The sequence below is a fragment of the Juglans microcarpa x Juglans regia genome, chromosome 1S (genome assembly GCF_004785595.1).
Source record: "Juglans microcarpa x Juglans regia isolate MS1-56 chromosome 1S, Jm3101_v1.0, whole genome shotgun sequence".
Lineage (NCBI taxonomy): Eukaryota > Viridiplantae > Streptophyta > Magnoliopsida > Fagales > Juglandaceae > Juglans > Juglans microcarpa x Juglans regia.
Genome location: NC_054595.1, coordinates 3,334,123 through 3,353,831, shown reverse-complemented (window position 1 = coordinate 3,353,831; position 19,709 = coordinate 3,334,123). Strand labels below are relative to the sequence as shown.

General features: G+C 34.0%; 2 protein-coding genes and 1 non-coding gene across 5 annotated transcripts; 2 read left to right on the top strand and 1 right to left on the bottom strand.

Annotated features, from left to right (window-relative positions):
• The first annotated feature begins 1,354 nt into the window (after nucleotides 1–1,354).
• LOC121247169 lies at nucleotides 1,355–4,970 on the top strand. The gene is made up of 2 exons (XM_041145518.1): nucleotides 1,355–1,847; nucleotides 3,391–4,970. Exons 1-2 carry the CDS (start codon nucleotides 1,606–1,608, stop codon nucleotides 4,781–4,783), a joined length of 1,635 nt encoding a protein of 544 aa, XP_041001452.1. The 5' UTR covers nucleotides 1,355–1,605; the 3' UTR covers nucleotides 4,784–4,970.
• A 787-nt stretch (nucleotides 4,971–5,757) lies between these two features.
• On the top strand, nucleotides 5,758–5,876 carry LOC121247941. The gene has a single exon (XR_005937342.1). It is a non-coding gene; the product is annotated as a U5 spliceosomal RNA (small nuclear RNA).
• A 369-nt stretch (nucleotides 5,877–6,245) lies between these two features.
• LOC121247573 (membrane protein of ER body-like protein) lies at nucleotides 6,246–13,876 on the bottom strand. 3 transcript variants are annotated; one of them, XM_041145939.1, is made up of 9 exons: nucleotides 13,473–13,876; nucleotides 11,841–12,287; nucleotides 10,185–10,280; nucleotides 9,914–9,954; nucleotides 9,254–9,329; nucleotides 8,655–8,758; nucleotides 8,359–8,497; nucleotides 7,673–7,734; nucleotides 6,246–6,943 (listed from the first exon to the last, which is right to left on the bottom strand). In XM_041145939.1, the coding sequence occupies exons 1-9, from the start codon at nucleotides 13,687–13,689 to the stop codon at nucleotides 6,467–6,469; spliced, it is 1,659 nt and encodes a 552-aa protein (XP_041001873.1). In that variant the 5' UTR covers nucleotides 13,690–13,876; the 3' UTR covers nucleotides 6,246–6,466. The 3 variants fall into 3 exon arrangements, with proteins under 3 accessions (XP_041001873.1, XP_041001872.1, XP_041001874.1); XM_041145938.1 differs by having other exon boundaries at nucleotides 8,359–8,556; nucleotides 8,648–8,758; nucleotides 13,473–13,872; XM_041145940.1 differs by lacking the exons at nucleotides 9,254–9,329; nucleotides 9,914–9,954 and having other exon boundaries at nucleotides 8,359–8,556; nucleotides 8,648–8,758; nucleotides 13,473–13,867.
• Nucleotides 13,877–19,709: the final 5,833 nt, after the last annotated feature.

Here is a 19,709-nt window from a genome sequence, read left to right as displayed (position 1 = left end):
GTATTCCCATCAAATGTGTCAATATCGGTCAATTTAGAGGCTCTAAGGAGTTGGGACCTCTCCCACATGTTATGTCATAGCAATGTCTTCATATATACTTGCTGTCAGGTTTGAAAATATCTTCTATGCAAGCTGTAATGATCCTCCAAACTTAATACGGGACGGTCTACTCTCGTAAGCTTGAAATTATTCTTTTAGAGTAATGTTACTCATTATTTTAATTTTTACCATCCTCCCATCATCCTATGATGTTACATTAGATGACTGAAGATTATTTATTATATTTTACTTATGAACCTATTATCTAATGTCATATCATAGGATGATGAGTGGATGATGAGAAAATAGATGATGAATAAATTTTTCTTTATTTTTATTCAATTCTACCCACCCATGTATGTATGTATAATGTATGTATGTATCTTAATGCAATTATTGTTTCATATTTTCTTCCTTCAATGAAGTACAAGCTTAAGAAAACAAAGTAAAAGAACAGCAACTAAGGAGTAATTGTAATTGATTTTATATTTTATTATTACTACTCTTTACTTTTTATTTTATTATTTCAGTAATATGATATATTTTGAATAAACTTATGCATATTTAAGTAATTTAAAATCATATAAAACTATGTTTTAGTCAACACAATTTAAAATAAATAATAACAATTATTTAGAAATACCATCCAGCTATTGAAGTTTAGACAAAAAAATCATTTTAAAAAAGAAGATAATAAAGAAAATAATTGTGCTGTAGCATGTGTACAATCCATTGAATACTCTGAGTCTGCGGTACTAAATAAACAAACCACACGTAGTCTCTTTATAAAAAATTGAACATCACCATAAAAACAATGTAAATGTCAATTTGTTTTTTTAGAAAACTTTTTTCTTCGGTTATTATTTATCATCTCACATTTATATCTTATGAAAACACTTTCATATCCTATGAAAATCCTTGTACCTTATAAAAAACATTTCATAAAAAAATTATAAATATAGGATTTGAGAGTAAATATTAACTAATGTATAGTAAATTTAAAATATATATATATATAAAAGAGCAAATAACCTTCTCCCCGATGAAGAGTCTTGTGGTTGCAACAACGTCCTTTTATATATACATACATATATATATATATATAGAGTGATGTCATGTATAGTCATAAAATACGTAAATATCATGTAATTATTTAAAAAATAAATAAAATTTATTTTAAAAAAATTATTATTATTATTTATATAAATTCTATATTAATTTATTTTTTTAAAATAATTATACAGTTTATACGCACGACTGCAACTATTTCTCACATATTTTTTAGGAGTGCAACACGAGTACTTCGTCAGACCAGGTCCATCCCGGTAAAAATGTGTAATTTGTAACTTTACCTGACATTACTCTTTCCAAAAAGACATTCATCATCCCTCTTTCTCCATACCCCCACAGGGCCACAGTTTCACCTCCCTCTCAGTCTCAGGGACAAGTGTTTTTCCGATAAATTCCAGCTCAAATAAATACCCAACAAGCTATACTCAAATGGCAATGCCACGCTTGCCAGATCCGCCATTCTGAGCGAAACCCATTGTTAAAAACCATCCCAAAATGGGCGTTCTCAGGGAGTCTTTGTGTTTCTGCAAAGGCGTGGGTAAGTCCGAGAGAATGAAAGCCGCCATTTTCTCTAACAAAGCCTCCGCCATGGCCGGAATCTCCGGCACTGGCACCGGATTCTTGATCCACCGCAATCTGCTCTTGACCACCCACGCCAATATTCCGTCGGTGGCATCTGCCGAGAGTCTCGAGATCCGGCTCCAAAACGGTGTCGCCGCGAGCCTTGTTCCCCACAGGTATCGGGTTTTCGTTTCCGCTTGGTTGCTGAAAAAATGCAGTACTTCCCGAGTTTATTAGTCAAGTTGTTATCTTTCTTCTTTGGGGAAGTTTTGGTTGAATGAAGGGATTTAATGTTTTGGGTTTGTTGCTTTTTGTTGTTTTGGGTTATGGGCATAGTTTGGTAAACTTCTCATCAGTGAGCAAAGTTGTAGTAGCTGTAGTAAGTGTGAAGGTGCTCACTTTTGTAGGTCCCAGAATCTAGAGTTTATAGCCCTGTGATTTTGCACCAATGAAGTATATATGTTAATTAGTTGTTTGTATTCATGTCCTTTTTTGAAATGATAATTATGATTCGGGAGTGTGATGCTACTGCTGAGTCACTTGCAGTGAAATGGGAACTGGTGGAAGTAAGTGATTGATGGACAGTGGCCTGAATGACTTGAGAGTGTGGAGTGTGGACAAGCCAGTAAATCTTTTCTTAATTTGAAAAGTTTTATGAATTTAACCGTTAAAACTTGGATTTATTTTTTCCTTCTTCCTGTCTTTTCATTTTTTATTTAGACGGTATCTATCTAATTTCGATAATATCTATCAAATTTTTATAATATATGAATTTTTCTAGTTGTTCATAATTTATTTTCCTGGCAGATTATTCTTTTTAGACATCGTTGAAACATATGTAAAATTAGAATGATTGACTCGACATAGAGGGTCAGGCATGCCTTGATCATAAATTCCTTAGTGATCCAAGTTGAAGAAACACCCCTCTCTCCCTCTCTTTTGTGGCCAGATATTATGGGAAACTGGCTAACCATGACATTTTTATATCGTTTGGCAGTGCAATAAATTTCCCTCTAATTGGCATGTAGATATGCTGTGACCCTAAAGGTAGTTTGCGGCTAATGATTTCCCTACTTTGGTTATGAAGTCAATGAGAGAAAGGAAATCTAGAATATAAATAGGTCGTGCTTAGAGTTGGAGGTGTATTCAGTTGATCTAAGAATTCAAGGCCTAGAATTATCAAAAAAAAAAAAAAAGAATTCAAGGCCTAGTGCTTGATTGGGAGGCCTTTTCTTTTATCTTTGGGGCTGGGCTTCTAAAATTTCTGTCTTATGGTCATTTGATTTTATTTTCAGTAACTCTTATCTTTGTTGGCCTTCTTGTCAATGAGTAGCTGTGTAACAGTGTTCTGCCAGGATCAATATCCTAACCCCAGATACCTTGAGTAAAATTCTATTGTCAAAATAGGATAGAAAAAAAAAAACCAATACCGGATTTGTTATCTTAATGATGCAAGCCTGTACTTATAAAAAAAAAGTGATGCAAGCTTGCAAACATTATCGATTCAATTATCGATGTATTTTTATTGAGAATCATGGATAGTTAGTCCCTTCTTGTAGGCTAATGTAAGGAATGAGATTTGGTAATTTTAATCTCTTATACTATTTCTCTATTGTCATATTTTGGTGACGTTCATCCTGAATATGTCATGGATTATGCTAGGCTCTGTGTCATTAGGAGTTCTCCATGGCATTTCTCATGTTCATTGACTGGTTGCAGGTTTTTTATCACTAGCTCTGTTTTAGATCTTACAATAGTGGGTTTAGATGCCATGGACGGAGATTTAAATGCCCAGGGGCAGCAGCCTCACTACTTGAAAGCCTGTTCTAAACCAAATCTTGATCTGGGAAGTGTAGTTTACCTCTTAGGCTACACGGAGAAAAAGGAATTAACAGTTGGTGAAGGGAAGGTGGTGATCGCCACTGACAATCTCATAAAACTTTCTACAGATGGAATAACATGGAGTCCTGGGTCTGCTGGATTTGACGTACATGGCAATCTTGCATTCGTGATATGTGATCCTATGAAACTAGCCACATCACCAAATGCCAAGTCCTCTTCAACTTCATCATCATCCTCGTCATCTTGGAAGAAGGATTTTCCTATGCTATTTGGCATTCCTATTCCAATTGTCTGTGATTGGTTAAACCAGCATTGGGAAGGCAGCCTCGATGAACTTAACAAACCAAAGTTGCCAATCATGCGATTGATGTCTGCTGGTCAGAAGAGTGAGCATTCTTGTGCTTCATTCACACTGCGTCAAGTTTTTAAGTCAACAGAAGCTGATGATGATAGAACCCCATCTTCGTCAAATATAATCTCAAAAGCTAGGGATTATCCTGGACCAAGCTGTTCTGCTCGAGCAAACAATGTTGAAGGAGAAACCCTGACAAGTGATTTGCATGCAACCTACGTGCAGGGAATTCTGACTCCAGAAATATATGAATCGCCAAAGTTAACTTCATTTCCTATTAGGAAGAAAGGAAGTGCACCGATTCAGCTTTTGGATATTAATTTCCCTCCAAAGGTTACCAGGGCAGGAGTACTGCCTCAGCTAGCCAAACAAGTGCCCCTTTGCTCTGATGAGAATTGGGTCGAGGAACTTCCTCCACATAGCCCATCGAGAGCAGACCAAATAAAGGATAAAGGAGTCTCCAGTCCTGGTGCTGATGCTGAGATTGCCTCAACAGGTTCTGTAAATGGGGCACAAAGCGAGGTCCAGTCTAATTCATCTCCAATAGAAGTTTCAGAGATGCATAATGGGTATAGCAGTGAGGGAGAGACCATGTACTCTGCAGAAACTGCTGAGAGCCGAAATTATACAGGTCCGAGAGAGGGAAATTTTCAGCAAGTGGGACGGAGCCAGAGTTGTGTAAGTTACAATAGATCGGGAATTGACCAAAGGAACTCAGTGGCTCGCAGGGCACTGCTAGAAAAGCAGAGGAGTTTCATCCATGGAAGGAAGATGTATTCTCAAGCAGCAACTTCTCAAAGGAGTAACGACTATTTCAGCCCAACCGTATCCTCAATTATGAAGAAGAGAAACAACTTAGAGCAGCCCAGCAGACCCCGGCAAAGTGCCGTTCATTCTTCTCCGAGATGGATGTTTTGATTGATTCTTGGTGTGATACCCTAAAAGAAGTCCACAACAAGATTATAGTGTTTTTACAGTGTTTAAATTAATACCCATTGATCTTTCATTTAGGTACATACTGTAACTAATTTGTCGTGACTATGTGCATACACTGTTTTAAGTTGTCAATGGTGAATAAAATATTTCATCCAGGTGACAAATTCAATACTGCATTTTCTTCTTTTTTTCTTTCATGGAGATGGAATTTTAGGTTTGGCAGTTCTTGCTAGCAACTTAAATAGCATAACGTATAGTGATGATGATGATTTGTCTACTCCAAGTCTGTATTATTCACTTTGAAGCACAAGAGATGTACAGACCTGGATGCCTCACAAATCCCTTACTTAAAAACAAATCCTCTATAGGCAAGTTGTGCATGGTATATCAGACATCCTTACAAAGTAACTGGGAATTGGCATATCAGAGACCTTGGGAAGGAAGGTTTTAGATAAGAGAAATGATTTATATAAATTCTAAATAGACAAGTTCCATGTAAGTCCTTGTAAAAAAGTGGACTCCACTTTAAAAAAGTGTAAAAAAAATTATTCTTTATTAGTGGGATCTATTTTTTTCACAAAAGACTAGTATGAAACTTGTCTATCTAAAACTCATACCTAGCGTTACTCGAATGGTTGCAACTTGCACCGCATCTCCTGGAGCTGAAGTCGTGCTTAAAATTTTCCCAATGCATTAATACCCAATATATTAGCAAGTGCAAGTGTACAGAAGGAGATTGAATCCATACTATCATCGTGGAAGGGGTAGGATTTTGAAAGAAACTTTTTTAATTTCCAAACATTCATTAAAGCCCAAAATACAATTATAGCAGGTGTAAGGCCCCCATCTTTGAAATTGTTGCACAGGCAATTGAATCCCACACCGGAAAGAAGCGACGAAGTCATCGCAGGAAAGCAATTATAAAATGAAGAGCGAGCAATCCAATCAACTCACGCAGCCGCGCGGTGCGCACAGAGCGAACTATTCTTTCGCCTTTTACTAAAGAATACCGTGTGCGCGCCGCAAATAGCGGCATACGCCAATTTTTTAAAGGAGTTCCTCTCTTTGGAGGGGTCTCCCTATATGAGTCTCAAGGTTAATGTTCGCCACACTTGTGTCGGTTCTCTCGGACATTGGGTCACTCTTTTCCACTGCTGGCCTAAGGCTGCACATGAAGCTAGCGCCAAAATTTAGAGGCCTGTTCAGAATCTATAGCACCAACAACACAAGACTTGCCAATGTGGGACCGTGGTCTAACGAGACTAACGTAAGTTGTCAATTAAAGTAAGTACAATTGGTGTTAAGGATGACTTAATCAAGTGTTTGTTTTATGACATTCAACGTCCCACCTTGCAGGCCTATTTTAGAGTGGTAAGCGGTATTATGAGCACACGTCAAAACAGCTTGAAACATGATAAATGGAATTGGAAGCAGTAATGATAAATGGAATTGGAAGCAGTAATGATAAATGGAATTGGAAATCTTCTTGTCCAATTACATCAATAGGATGCAGTTCTGACTCAGGATTCGAATCATACAGATAGAATAGAATGGGAGTGGGACTTAAAACGGACTAATAATGATAATAATTAGATCTCTGCCATCGACAATGTGCTTGGATTGGCACTACAGCATCTACAAAATTCATGTTTGGATGCCATGATATTAATAGGATGATACCTGTGCAGATGGCACTGAACTCATCCCAGGAAGGGACAGAGTGACAGCTGCACTTGACTCGAACCAACCTAGCTTATCGATGAGTAACTTGAACAGGTAACCTGCCAAGTAAGAAATACCAGAGGCCCCGACCCCAAGCGAAACGTAGTACGTTACAGTTCTCAAATACATGTACCACCGGGTTGGCTTTTTGATGTAAGCCTTGGCAATGGCAAGTATTGTAATGCTTATAAGAGAAGCTGCCGCAACTACTGCGAGCTTAAGGTAGCTATTGTCACTCTTATAAAATGAGAAGCCATAGACCACTGGAGGCACCAAGCCAAAAACAAGGAATGATAGTACTGCAACTGAGGCATGAATCATGAAGTTCTTTTTCTGCCCCAGTACTTGTAGGTACCGATCCACTTGTTCCTCTGCTTCATTCAAGTTCACTCTGGATTGCTCGTTCTTCAAATCCCTAAGCTGAAGAAAGTTCAAGACCAAGAAGCTTAAAAGCTATATAAACATAAACAAGTTCAATACGACGCCATTTAATTAAATTAATGATACTATCTATAACAGTTAAATCACCACTTGTCTCAAAAAGTTGATGAGAAGAAAAAACTTAGTTATTTCAATTATATTCAACACCCCCCCCCCCCCCCAAACGTAGTAAAGTGTGGAGTCAAGATTTGAACTCAGAATCTTCATCTGATACCATGTTAAGTCATCACTTGTCTAAAAAATTTAAGTTAATGGAAATAAGTAAATTTAATTATTTCAATTATATTCTAATAAAAACTATGTAACATCTAATGACTGAAGATTTTTTATGACTTTATTTCAATCATCTCTAGGACAATTTATCTCAAATTTTGCAGAATATCTGAATCTATCAACAACTCATACTGGCTTACATGGGGGGACTTCAAATGATGATCTCTAGTATATGATGTTCATACGAGTGTACACATGCATGGATGATTTGGTTCTAAGCCTCAATCTTTGTCTGTATATTGATCAAAATTAATGGACAAGTCGTTTGGTGAAAAATTCTCACCCCTCATACATTTCTTGACATTAATGGTTGGAGAAGCAAGACAAAGATGTTCGTGAAACAAAAATAAATAAATGAGGATTTTGTATGAAGCGATTCCTCTTTAAGATCTGCAATGGAACTTTTGAAAAAATAAAAATAAAAGGAAAACTCACATTATGACCAATGATGAAAAGTCCACCAATCAGGTTTGCCAATGCCAAGACTAGAATGCTCACTGTCATCAGAAAGTGGTTTAATTATAACCAAAATAAAATAAAACATCAAACTGTCAACAATCTTTGAGAAAGAATGAAAAGTTTTGATAGATGATTCAAATTTGCGCACACAGAGATTAGGATACGAAAGTGTATATGCAACTATAGGCAATGAAAAATAATACTTCTGCTCTAATTTTGAATAACCACATGTAGTCTGTTCTAACTTAATTTACACATACATTAAAATACAATGCATCTTTATTACCTTATGTGCTAAAATTTAGAAGGTAGGCAATCATAATGTTGATTAAGCTATTTAGGACCACTGTTCTAATGTTATTATTAAATTACTATTTATACCAAAATTCTAAGTACGATGAATTTACTTAAATGCTTTTATATTAGTTTTCAAAATAGTTTAATTTAGTTTTCAACTATTGACGATAACAAATCTTCAAAATAAAGATATGAGATGATATGATGGTTATATTGTATGGTAAGACGGGCCTAATGAGCTATGTACCAAATTATGCTGTTGGAATAGGCTAATACCAAACAGAAAGTAGTTGCAACTATTTCATATGCGGAGATGTCACAACAGATTAAAGGAACAGCAGGGGAAAAAAAGAGTAAGCATGTACGTGTGGAAGCAGCAGCACTGGCTGCAGATGTCACAACAGATAAGCTTGCGATTGATTCAGTTAAACCACCATAGACCAAACTTTTTACGATTTCCAACTTTATAGTGCCATCTTGTTCAGGAGTACTTTGTGCTGTTAATGGTAATGGTGGGCGAAGAGTATCCCCTGGTTTCAACTGATAAGTGGGCTCTTTATTTCCTGCATAACAATGCATTGAAGACAACAGATGAAATCTAAAGCAAAGCACGAGGAAAAAACACGATGAGATACAGGCAACCACTGACTATACCTTCTAGGATTTCCCCTGTTACAGCAGTGGGAGTCCGTGCTTCCAGTGTCGATGATGGTGTTGGATGAAAAGTATCCCCTGGTTTCGATTGATAACTGGGCTCTTTATTTCCTGCATGACAATGCATTGAAGACACCACTTGAAAACTATAGCTAAGCACAAGGACAAAAAATGATGAGATACAGACGACCAGAGACTATACTTTCTAGGATTTCGCCCGTTACAGCAGTGGGAGTCCATGTTTCCAGTGTCGACGATGGTGTTGGATGAACAGTATCCTCCGGTTTCAATTGATAAGTGGGTTCTTTATTTACTGCATAACAAGACATTGAAGACACCATTAGAAAACTATATATAAGAATGGGGACAAAACACGATGAGATACAGGCGACCACAGACTATACTTTCTAGGATTTCCACAGTTACAGCAGTGGGAGTCCATGCTTCCAGTGTCGATGATGGTGTTGGATGAACAGTATCCCCTGGTTTCGATTGATAACTGGGATCTTTATTTCCTGCGTGACAATGCATTGAAGACACCATTAGAAAACTATAGCTAAGCACCGGGACAAAACACGATGAGATACAGATGACCAGAGACTATACTTTCTAGGATTTCGCCTGTTACAGCAGTGGGAGTCCATGCTTCCAGTGTCGATGATGGTGTTGGATGAACAGTATCCTCCGGTTTCAATTGATAAGTGGGTTCTTTATTTACTGCATAACAATGCATTGAAGACACCATTAGAAAACTATAGCTAAGAACAAGGACAAAACACGATGAGATACAGCGACCACAGACTATACTTTCTAGGATTTCTCCAGTTACAGCAGTGAGAGTCCATGCTTCCAGTGTCGATGATGGTGGTGGGCGAACAGTATCCCCTGGTTTCGATTGATAACTGGGCTCTTTATTTCCTGCATGGCAATGCATTGAAGACAACATTAGAAAACTATAGCTAAGCACGAGGACAAAACACGATGAGATACAGACAACCACAGACTATACTTTCTAGGATTTCGCCTGTTACAGCAGTGGGAGTCCATGCTTCCAGTGTCGACGATGGTGTTGGATGAACAGTATCCTCCGGTTTCAATTGATAAGTGGGTTCTTTATTTACTGCATAACAATGCATTGAAGACACCATTAAAAAACTATAGCTAAGAACGAAGACAAAACACAATGAGATACAGGCGACCACAGACTATACTTTGTAGGGCGGTGGGAGTTCGCGCTTCCAGTGTTGATGATGGTGGTGGGAGAACAGTATCCCCTGGTTTCAATTGATAAGCGGGCTCTTTATTTCCTGCATAACAATGCATTGAAGACACCATTAGAAAACTATAGCTAAGCATGAGGACAAAACACAATGAGATACTGGCAAACCATAGACAAAACTTTCTAGGATTTCCAAGTTTCCAAGTTTAATATTAACATACTAGTATTAATAAAAATGAGTATATCCTATCAAAATAATAATAATAATAATAAAAATGAGTAAAATAATAAATACAAAATTCCAAAATATTAATGAACCTTGTATAATGGTATTGATTGGAACATGAGACTTCTGTGGATGCGGTGTCTGTTCTTTTGGTTGCGTTCCTCGCCACTTGGGAAGCCAGGATTCTGCTGAGAAAAAGGTTAAAAAAATGAAAAAATGAAAAAAGAAGAAGAAGGGTCATATAGTCTAGGAAATTTTGTGTTCGCAACAGATGCTTTAAAAGTTTAAAAAAAAAAAAATTATTGTAGATGGGGCAGTTGGGTAATATAGTGAGATGATTAGGAAATAAAAAACTGAATGAAAAGTTTTGCCCATTAGTTCAAAAACTTGGAGAAGTTCATATTAATTACCTGGGACTTGTGTAGGTACTGGCTTTCGAAAGAACCAGTCACCTGTTAAAGTGAGACAGACAAGTTAAGATTACCCACATTACCCTCATTACAATAGATCAGCCAACAATTGACAAAAATAAAATTGAACAATCGTAAATAAAATTCCATGGAATAAATACCAAGTGACATCATTGATTGGTTGATACGTGACAGAAGAATAGGTTCCAAACATTTTTTTTATCAGTGAATAGGTTTCAAATATATTGCTAGTTCAAATAAGTAGATGGCAGCAATTCTTTTATGACATGCAGGGTAACATTAGATACATGTGCCTTGCTTGTAAAGGGTTTTTCTGCGCCTACTCGTTCAAATGACGTGGCACGTCTCAGTGTCACATTAGTTGATACACGATTTCTTTTTTGTTTTTCCTTTTTTCCAAAATTGACTTACATTTTACTACCATACGACAGTGCGACGTTAATTTATGTCTATTTAGTACCCAATGTTGTAGCCCAAGCATTTTCCAATTGCAAAATAAGATGGTGTGTGTTGTACACACACACACACACTAACATCGAGAATCAATGAAGGAACATTGAATGGAATGATACCTACTGAGGAGAGAGACAATAAGACCAATTTCCTTTTATTCTGTCGCCCAAACCTTGCTTAGGCCTCATGATGCTTTGGCTCAGCTATAAGTTCGTTTCCATCAGAACACTTTTTGTTTCATAGTAAAGCCTTGATCATGGCACCATTAAATGGTGGAACACACTGGTGACCAATTTTCCTTTCAACTACATGGTTCAAAATGTTGTTTCCGACTGAATTGAACTAGAAAAGTGCTAACACGCATTAAGCCCCCATGTATGTGTAATGCACTCATGTATTGTTGGTATAGTTCCAGCAAGATTATGCATTTTTAGGATTGAAAGCTCCCTCAAACTTAAGTCTCATGAAGGCTTTGTTTAACATAACTTCATCAACATCATACCATCCTCGTGACTCACAAGAGTAATTACTACCATTGCTCCAGTTTCATTATCACCAGAGTTATCAAATAATGCAATGAAGAATGTAATACATATATCACGAAGAGTTGTATAAAGAATTCCGGACTAAGACGCTATTTTTATTCTATCTAAGCAGTCAATAATGCGACGAACGAAGAAGAATTTTTACAAACACGTAGTGGTTACGCTCTTTTGGAGTTCCTCTCTTACCCAAAAAGAGAACTCTTGCTTTCCTCTTACTTCGACTTCACTTTTACACAAATCAACCGTCATCCACATTTCACGCTTCCATCAGAAATGGAAGCAAGTATTTTCAATTATACTATCAGAATGTAATACGTACCTAGAGGTTTTAGAAATGCGAAGCAGGATGGGCACCTCAGTTCTTCCTCCTCTAATCTACTGCGTATAAGAACCTTGTCGATGCAAGCCTGACAGTTGGGGCAATAGAAATCAGATGTAGCCGGCTTCTTGTATACCGTTTCAAGATACAAATCTGTGGTCTCTTTCTGCTCCTCAATCTCTTCTCTGATATCAATGCTAACCCTCCCTTCTTGTTCAATTGCTCCAATATCGATAGAAGTCTCAGCTGCAATTTGCTCCTGAATTGATGAGTTCTTACTGGAAGGTGGAGGATCAGTCGACTTGGATAGTTCGTCAATAGTTTCAATGCCGAAACTTTCTGTTGCGATATCCACCATAACAGTTCCAGGAGTAGTAGATTTATTGTTGGAATCATTAAAATTAACCTCTCCACTTGTTAATGCGAAAGATTCATACGAGAATTCACCTGTAAACCACCCAGCAAGTAACTACCATGTTTGAACAACTTCATGTGCAAATTATGGGCAGAATGTTTGTGCCATTACTATATATATATATATATATATATATATATTCATCGTACAATTTCTTATCTCCCCCTCATCATTTTATGATATAGTATTAGATTATAGATTCACATATAAAATATAATAAATAATCTCCAATCATCTAATATTACAGACATAAATATAAAGAAAATCTACTAAAATGATGAAAAATGAGATGATCATATGTTCAAACAATTAGGTAATTTGCATTGGAGTTTGTATAAAATTGAGAATTGAGAAAGTTGGAGTTGGATAGATAGAATTGAGAAAGTTGTTCGGATAAAATTTTGTGAGAGGTGCTTTCTGGGTTGTTTTGGTTTTTGTGTTCTCTCTTTTAACAAAAATCCAGGTAAATGACTTGATGATTTTTATTTTTAAAAAATAGGAAAAAAAATATCTATTTAAAAAAATGTTTGGGTTGGACTTGAAAAACATTATGAATTGCTAGACTATACTTCCAGTAGGAATATAGAGAGACACACATATTTTTATACAATATATATATATATATATATATATATATATATATAAGGAAAAAGCTACGACTGGGGCTACCGCTGGTGGCTCCTGTTAGAAGTTTTTAATTTTTTTTTATTTAATAATTAAGAAAATATTTTTTAATAATATTATAATTTTTTTAATTTTTTTAAAAATATTTAAAAACATTAAAAAATACATAAAAAAAATAAAAAATACTAATATAACTAACGGTATCTCCAGAAGAGCCACCCTAAAAAATAAAGGATAAAGCATACTGCCATATGCGGTACTGAAGCTTTTATCTTGAAGAGTAATACTACTACCGAAGATTTGTTTCGAATTGGTGTCCCGAAATTTACATTTCATTTTTTTTTTTTATGTATTTTTTTAATCATCATAAACATTTATAAAAAAAAATAAAAAATTGACAATATTATTAAAAAATAATTACTTAATCACTAAATAACAAAAAAAAAAAAAATTCGGGACATACTTTCGGGACCTTTAGCATATCTGTATCTTGAAAGGCTTTGCTTTTTTTGGTTAGTTTTCATGATGTTCCTGTCGTTAGTTATGAAACTCAAAAGACAGAAAGACGTTTACTTTTGTTTTAATTCCCTTACCTTCTTCAACAAGCTGAGAGATCAAGTCAGCTCCAAGACTGTACTCTGAGGAGGAGGAGGAGGATAAACTTGCAGTGGTACTCATGCCATTAATGGTAACTGCGGTGGTAAAGCCATTGTTATGCTGCCGAGGCTGCCTTCGTTGCAAATCAAACTCTCCGCCGCCTTCTGCTGCCTCTTCCTCCAACTCTCTCCTCTGTTCTAATTCTGCCTCCATTTTGCGTGAGCCGGAGGCCTTCCTTCTCCGTGCAGATTAATGCCGCCTTCTTAAGGTCTTCAGCTAACGTCCCACTACTTGTTTTTTTTTTTTTTTAATGCACTCTTTGAAGTCAATGGTCCATCTGAATTATAAAAAAACAAAAAAGAAAAACCTTACAACTTGAAAGCTGGACTTTTTTTGAGGAATCTGAATGTAGGACCTTGATTGTAAGTAGAGATCAAGAGCTGGATTTTCCATCCCAAAAGATCATGTATGTTGGGACACGTGATCTTTATTTATTTATTTATTTTTCTAATTTTCTGAAATTTTTGGACACGTGATATCTTTTGGGTTAGTTGTTGTTGATAGTGACATTTTGGTGCTGTTATTCAAGTGATAGCAATTCCATAATAGAAAATGATTTCCGCTCAATATTTTTTATAATATTTTACATAATTATATTTTAAATAAAAAATATTTTTATAAAATATCTTATAAAAATAACATCATTTTATAATAATACTCTTATTTTATAATATTATTGTGTAATATATTATATAATATATTGTGTATATATCATTACTATTCTATAATTAAACACAACACCAATATATATATAAAGAGAAATGATAGTTATAGTCATGAGTGCGTAGGCGTCGTATAATCACTTTAAAAAAAGTGAATAAATGCTAGACTTACATGAAAAAAATAATAATTTTTTAATAATAGACCTGATTCTTTTTCAAAACGACTGCACAGCGCTTACACACTCCATGACTGTATGTAATATTACTAATAAAAAAATGATAAACACACAATATTTTTCATAACATATTTCACAATCATATTTTAAAATGAGGAATATTATTATAAAATATCATATAAAAATAGCGTCACATTATAAAAGTACTTTCATTTTATATCATATATTATAAAAAATGTTGGGTGTATCATTACTTTGTGTGTCCTAAGAAATCAGCAAGGATGATCCATAGGCGCACCTAAACAAGAAGAGAGCGGCAATAACCACAGCTAGCTACGTAAGTCGAGCAAGCAATAATACAAGCAGTTGGAGGGATCTGGCTCGCTATAATTTTTTAATTCAAATACTTAATTTCTCCGATTTGAAAAGAGATAAACACAATATATATATGATAGGAAGACAGGAAAACCAGCAGCAAAACCAGCAAAACCACACAAAAATTAAGTACTTGTACCAGTTTGAGCAGGTAGCCCAGCTTTATGGTGTAAAAAGCAGTATATCACACAAACAACATTTAACGGCATAACCACCACATCTACACACATCATGATAGCAACCAGCATTTATTATCAACCCTCAACCAAACCCATTTCGGGTTTTATTTATTTATAATTTTTCTTAAGTTTTTTTATAATTCAAAGAGAGAGAGCCATGATATATATAGATTTTACTGTATTTAATGTTGTGTTAACAAACATTTTATGTAATACTTTAATCATAAAATGATCTGATTGGTTAGATTATAAATTTAGTAAATATAACAAATCACATTTAAGGCTTCGTTTGGAATGTTAACTCATCTCAACTCATTTCACCTCATCATTACAACTTTTTCAAATTCTAATACAAAATATATTAAATAATTTAACTTTTTCAAATTCTAAAATAATAATAATATTAAAAAATAATATTTTAATAATATTTTATCATCTCAACTCAACTCAACTCAGTTTAACATTCAAATGCAGCCTAAATCATTTCAACTTGTAAGTTTATTTTTATGTGATACATTTATATCAATACATAGCACTTCTCAATATTTAAAATGTGTATAGCACATGAAAGAATGGTACGTGTGAATGCTTATCCTAGGATACCATCACATGCAGAAGGAGCCCCATCTTTGAATAAACAAACAAAAGCTACATTTGCTTGAGAGTACTCCGGAACACTCTGCACAACTAAAGTGAGGATAGGGTTGTAGTTCACAAGGGAAAGATGAGCTCTTCCCAATGATTTAAATATAAAATAAAATAATAATATATTTTTGCTGAAGTAGTGAAGAGGTGATTGCGCATGCATTTGCACGATGTGATTAATTATTGCGTTGTGTTTGGATGTCAACTTAAATTTTTTTATGAATAATAATTAGTTGAGATAGTAGAATGAATTTTGATTTAAGATGAATTTATATATATTTAGATATTAAGATGAGTTTAGATGTATTTATAAAAAGTTAAAAAGATTATGAGTCTTACATGTAAAAAGATTTTAAATTGAGATAAATTTAATAATTTAACAGTTAGATATTTAGATATTAGAGATATAAATCTGAATCGAATTAAGATGAGCAAACTATACATATATTTATACAATGTACATATATTTATTGATTAGTCCTTATATTAAATAGGACGGTGCTACTCGGAGTCCACCCAAAAAATGTCTTTATTTAAAAAAAAATATTTTTTAAAATTCATTAAATATTTTTTAAAAATAAATAAAAATAGAAATTTATTTTAAAATAATTACTTAACAATTAAGTAAAAAAAAATAAAAAATAAAAAAATGCAATCGTACCAACTTATTGGGGTAAGCATTTCCCTAATCAATATAATGTCGTTTTCCGACATAGATGTGAGGTACGTGACATGGTCTGTTTTTTGTTTGAAAAATACGTGACAAAGTATTTAATGCAAATTAAAAACCATTCCTTTTCGAATGAGACGATTTTTGAAGGTCGGAGAAAGTACTCATGTTTGAAAAGTAGTTGTAGACTGTAGAGTTGGAACCCACGTTTTGCTTTATGAAAGTAACTACCCATTATATTCTTGCAGAGAATTGATTATCTACGACTTTAATTTTGGCAAATAAATTACAAAAATATCAATACGAATTCCTAATACTCTTTCAGATTTCTTTCAAATTATTTGAGCATCTAAAATATGGAAGAGATAGATACATTAAATAGGCATTGTAATATTTATTATTATTTTTCTATCGAATCTTTCAACTTTTGGCCTCGATTGATTACAGATATGAAATGAGATGAAAGTTAAATAATATATTATTAAAATATAATTTTTATTTTAATATTTAAAATAATTAAATTATTTATTATATTTTATATAAAAATTTAAAAAATTTATAATGATTAAATGAGATGATACGAGATAATTTGTAAAAATATGTATAATGTAACGATCATGTTTAAGCCAGCCCCACTGTTTCGGTGGCCACCTCAATTTTAACTTTTTTAAGAGAGAAGTTGTTTTATTATTTTTTACCAGAAAAATTAACATGTTATATTTTAAGTGATTTTATTTTGAGCGGTGCTACTCTATCGCTCAAAATAGCCCGTTGCAACTTATCGCTATGTCAAAATTATTCTTTTATTTATTTTAATTTGTTAATTTATATTTTTTTATCATTTTAAAACATTTTAAAAAATATAAAAAAAAATATCAATACACTAGGCTATGTTTGGATGTTGAACTGAGTTGAGTTGAGATGATACGAGATAATTTGTAAAAATATGTATAATGTAACGATCATGTTTAAGCCAGCCCCACTGTTTCGGTGGCCACCTCAATTTTAACTTTTTTAAGAGAGAAGTTGTTTTATTATTTTTTACCAGAAAAATTAACATGTTATATTTTAAGTGATTTTATTTTGAGCGGTGCTACTCTGTCGCTCAAAATAGCCCGTTGCAACTTATCGCTATGTCAAAATTATTCTTTTATTTATTTTAATTTGTTAATTTATATTTTTTTATCATTTTAAAACATTTTAAAAAATATAAAAAAAATATCAATACACTAAGCTATGTTTGGATGTTGAACTGAGTTGAGTTGAGATGATAAAATATTGTTAGAATATTATTTTTTAATATTATTATTATTTTGAGATTTGAAAAAGTTGAATTATTTATTATATTTTGTATTAAAATTTGAAAAAGTTGTAATGATGAATTGAGATGAATTAGAGAAGCAAACGAAGAATAGTTACTTCCTTAACTATTAAGTCAAAAAGAAAATTAAAATACATAATGTGTCAAAATGAGAGGCAAGTTGAGTGGGTAAAAAAGTATTTTTCTTTTATTTTTAAATAATAAAATTTATAAATTTACTAAAAATATATCTTATCAAAATTAATTAGCATGAGAGATCATTGTTCCTGTATAACGTCTGCGGGATGTTTTGGAATGAAATAATTTTATAAAAATATCTCTCATTTAACACATTATTGTTGTATAATGTGTTATACAAAATATTGTGGGAATATCATTTTCCTTTTTGACGGAGAGATGAGGTGTTTTTTGACTATTGAAAAGTAGATAGAGCCACGAGTTGAAGATTTGTGCTGCACTTTTTTTGCCTGCTTGTGGCATTTGAGTACTTTTGGGGATCACATCTAATATATCAGGCCCTCTTTTTGTTTTGGGGACCTCTTTATCAGATGATTTTAGTATATGAACCACATTTTTCAACATTTGGATGATAGTTTAAAGAGTCCACTACTTCGTCCAAATGACACAAATCTTCCATGTTCTAAGATTTGTTGCAAAGTAAAACGTTGTGGAATAGAGCTTCTTTTCAACTATTGACTCAAATAAATAAAACACTTTGTATGACTCATGTAACTGCTCATTTGAGAAATCATGATAATGTGGATCTATATACATTTCAAAATGATAGGTACATCGATAAAGGGTACTTATCTTTTGTACCAGTGAGTAGGCCTGCAACCAGTCCAACTCGCACTGGTTTTGGACCCGACCCGATCCGACCCATAATATGCGGGTCGGGTCTAAAAATGACTAATAATATTCTCACAACGAATTCGAACCAAACCGAGAATCATCCATCCTCCTTTCTCAATTACTCAGTCACAAAACTTTCGTTAGGCCCTCAAACTCCATAATCCACAAATTCCCCAGAAGCAAAACAAAAAACTAAATTCTCAAATTTCTCAAATACCCAGAACCATAACTTTATTGTAAAACTCTTTTCAAGTCAACTACCAAGCTTCAAATTCAATCAAAACAAAAACCTCTCACTTTCCCATAGCAATGGATTCCAATAACTACGAAACTTAGAAAACAAAACAAAACAAAACCCCAACAAAGCTACCCTTTATTTCTTAATCGATCAAAAACACCATGCCAGGACCTCTTGAGCTTGAATTGCCTCTAAATACCATGGAACTGCCAAACCCAATTAAAAAACAAAAACAACATCGAAGCGTCTTATGGGGCATCTCAAAAGCATCCTGAACTTTGAAATCTCTAGCTCTCAAGAATTTTAAGAGCATAACATCGGTCCCTGCATGACCTTTACTTGGCAATAAGGCATGCCCCAAATGGTAATATCTCCTAGCCGTTCTTTTGTCTTTGGGTTTGCTTGTGTAGCTGAAGGATTCTTTTCTAGTTTGCCAAGAAGATAATTCCCAATAATCGCATCTTCAACCTTGCGACGGAACTACAACAACTCATTCTTCTTCTTACTCTTTATTTTAGCAGCATAAGCGCTTTCATCTTCTTGGCTGGCTAGGATTTGATCTATTTGAACACTTGAATCGTTTTAATAATGGCGTTTTAATAATGTTAAGAGTCGGGTCTGCCCGTCATTTATCGGGTTCAAACCGACATTGAAGCAAAATCTTCTTTTATCGGACGGATCTGATTAGGTCAAACAGACCAAGCAATCCAACGGGTTTTTTGCATAGGCCTACCAATGAGACATTTTTTTTAAAAAAAAAAAATTTGTGTTTATTTATTTTTTAGTATTGTGTTTGTTTATTTTTTTGTATTTAAAAAAAATACAAAAGAAAAGTAACGAGAATCTTAATGTAAGTGATCAATTTAAAATGTAGTGCATGAACTGATAATAAAATTTAAATATAAAATGAAGACTAATATTATTGGTACTTGGGACATAATCCCTCGCACGTGATTCCTTGATATTTTGGTTCATATAATTAGTAATTAAATTGAACCAAATCTATAAAGATGTCGAGTCTCGTGTGATGGTGGATGGTTGAGGCCATAAAATAA

What these genes read in the sequence shown, in the direction of transcription:
- LOC121247573 (XM_041145938.1), bottom strand. Translation starts at nt 13,689, where the DNA reads ATGGAGGCAGAATTAGAACAGAGGAGAGAGTTGGAGGAAGAGGCAGCA. An exon ending in CGCATTTCTAAAACCTCTAG is followed by an intron (nt 10,281 to 11,840) that starts GTACGTATTACA and finishes CCTTTTTCTCAG; the next exon opens with CAGAATCCTGGCTTCCCAAG. An exon ending in TTTTCATCATTGGTCATAAT is followed by an intron (nt 6,944 to 7,672) that starts GTGAGTTTTCCT and finishes AACTTTCTTCAG; the next exon opens with CTTAGGGATTTGAAGAACGA.
- LOC121247169 (XM_041145518.1), top strand. Translation starts at nt 1,606, where the DNA reads ATGGGCGTTCTCAGGGAGTCTTTGTGTTTCTGCAAAGGCGTGGGTAAG. An exon ending in GCGAGCCTTGTTCCCCACAG is followed by an intron (nt 1,848 to 3,390) that starts GTATCGGGTTTT and finishes GACTGGTTGCAG; the next exon opens with GTTTTTTATCACTAGCTCTG.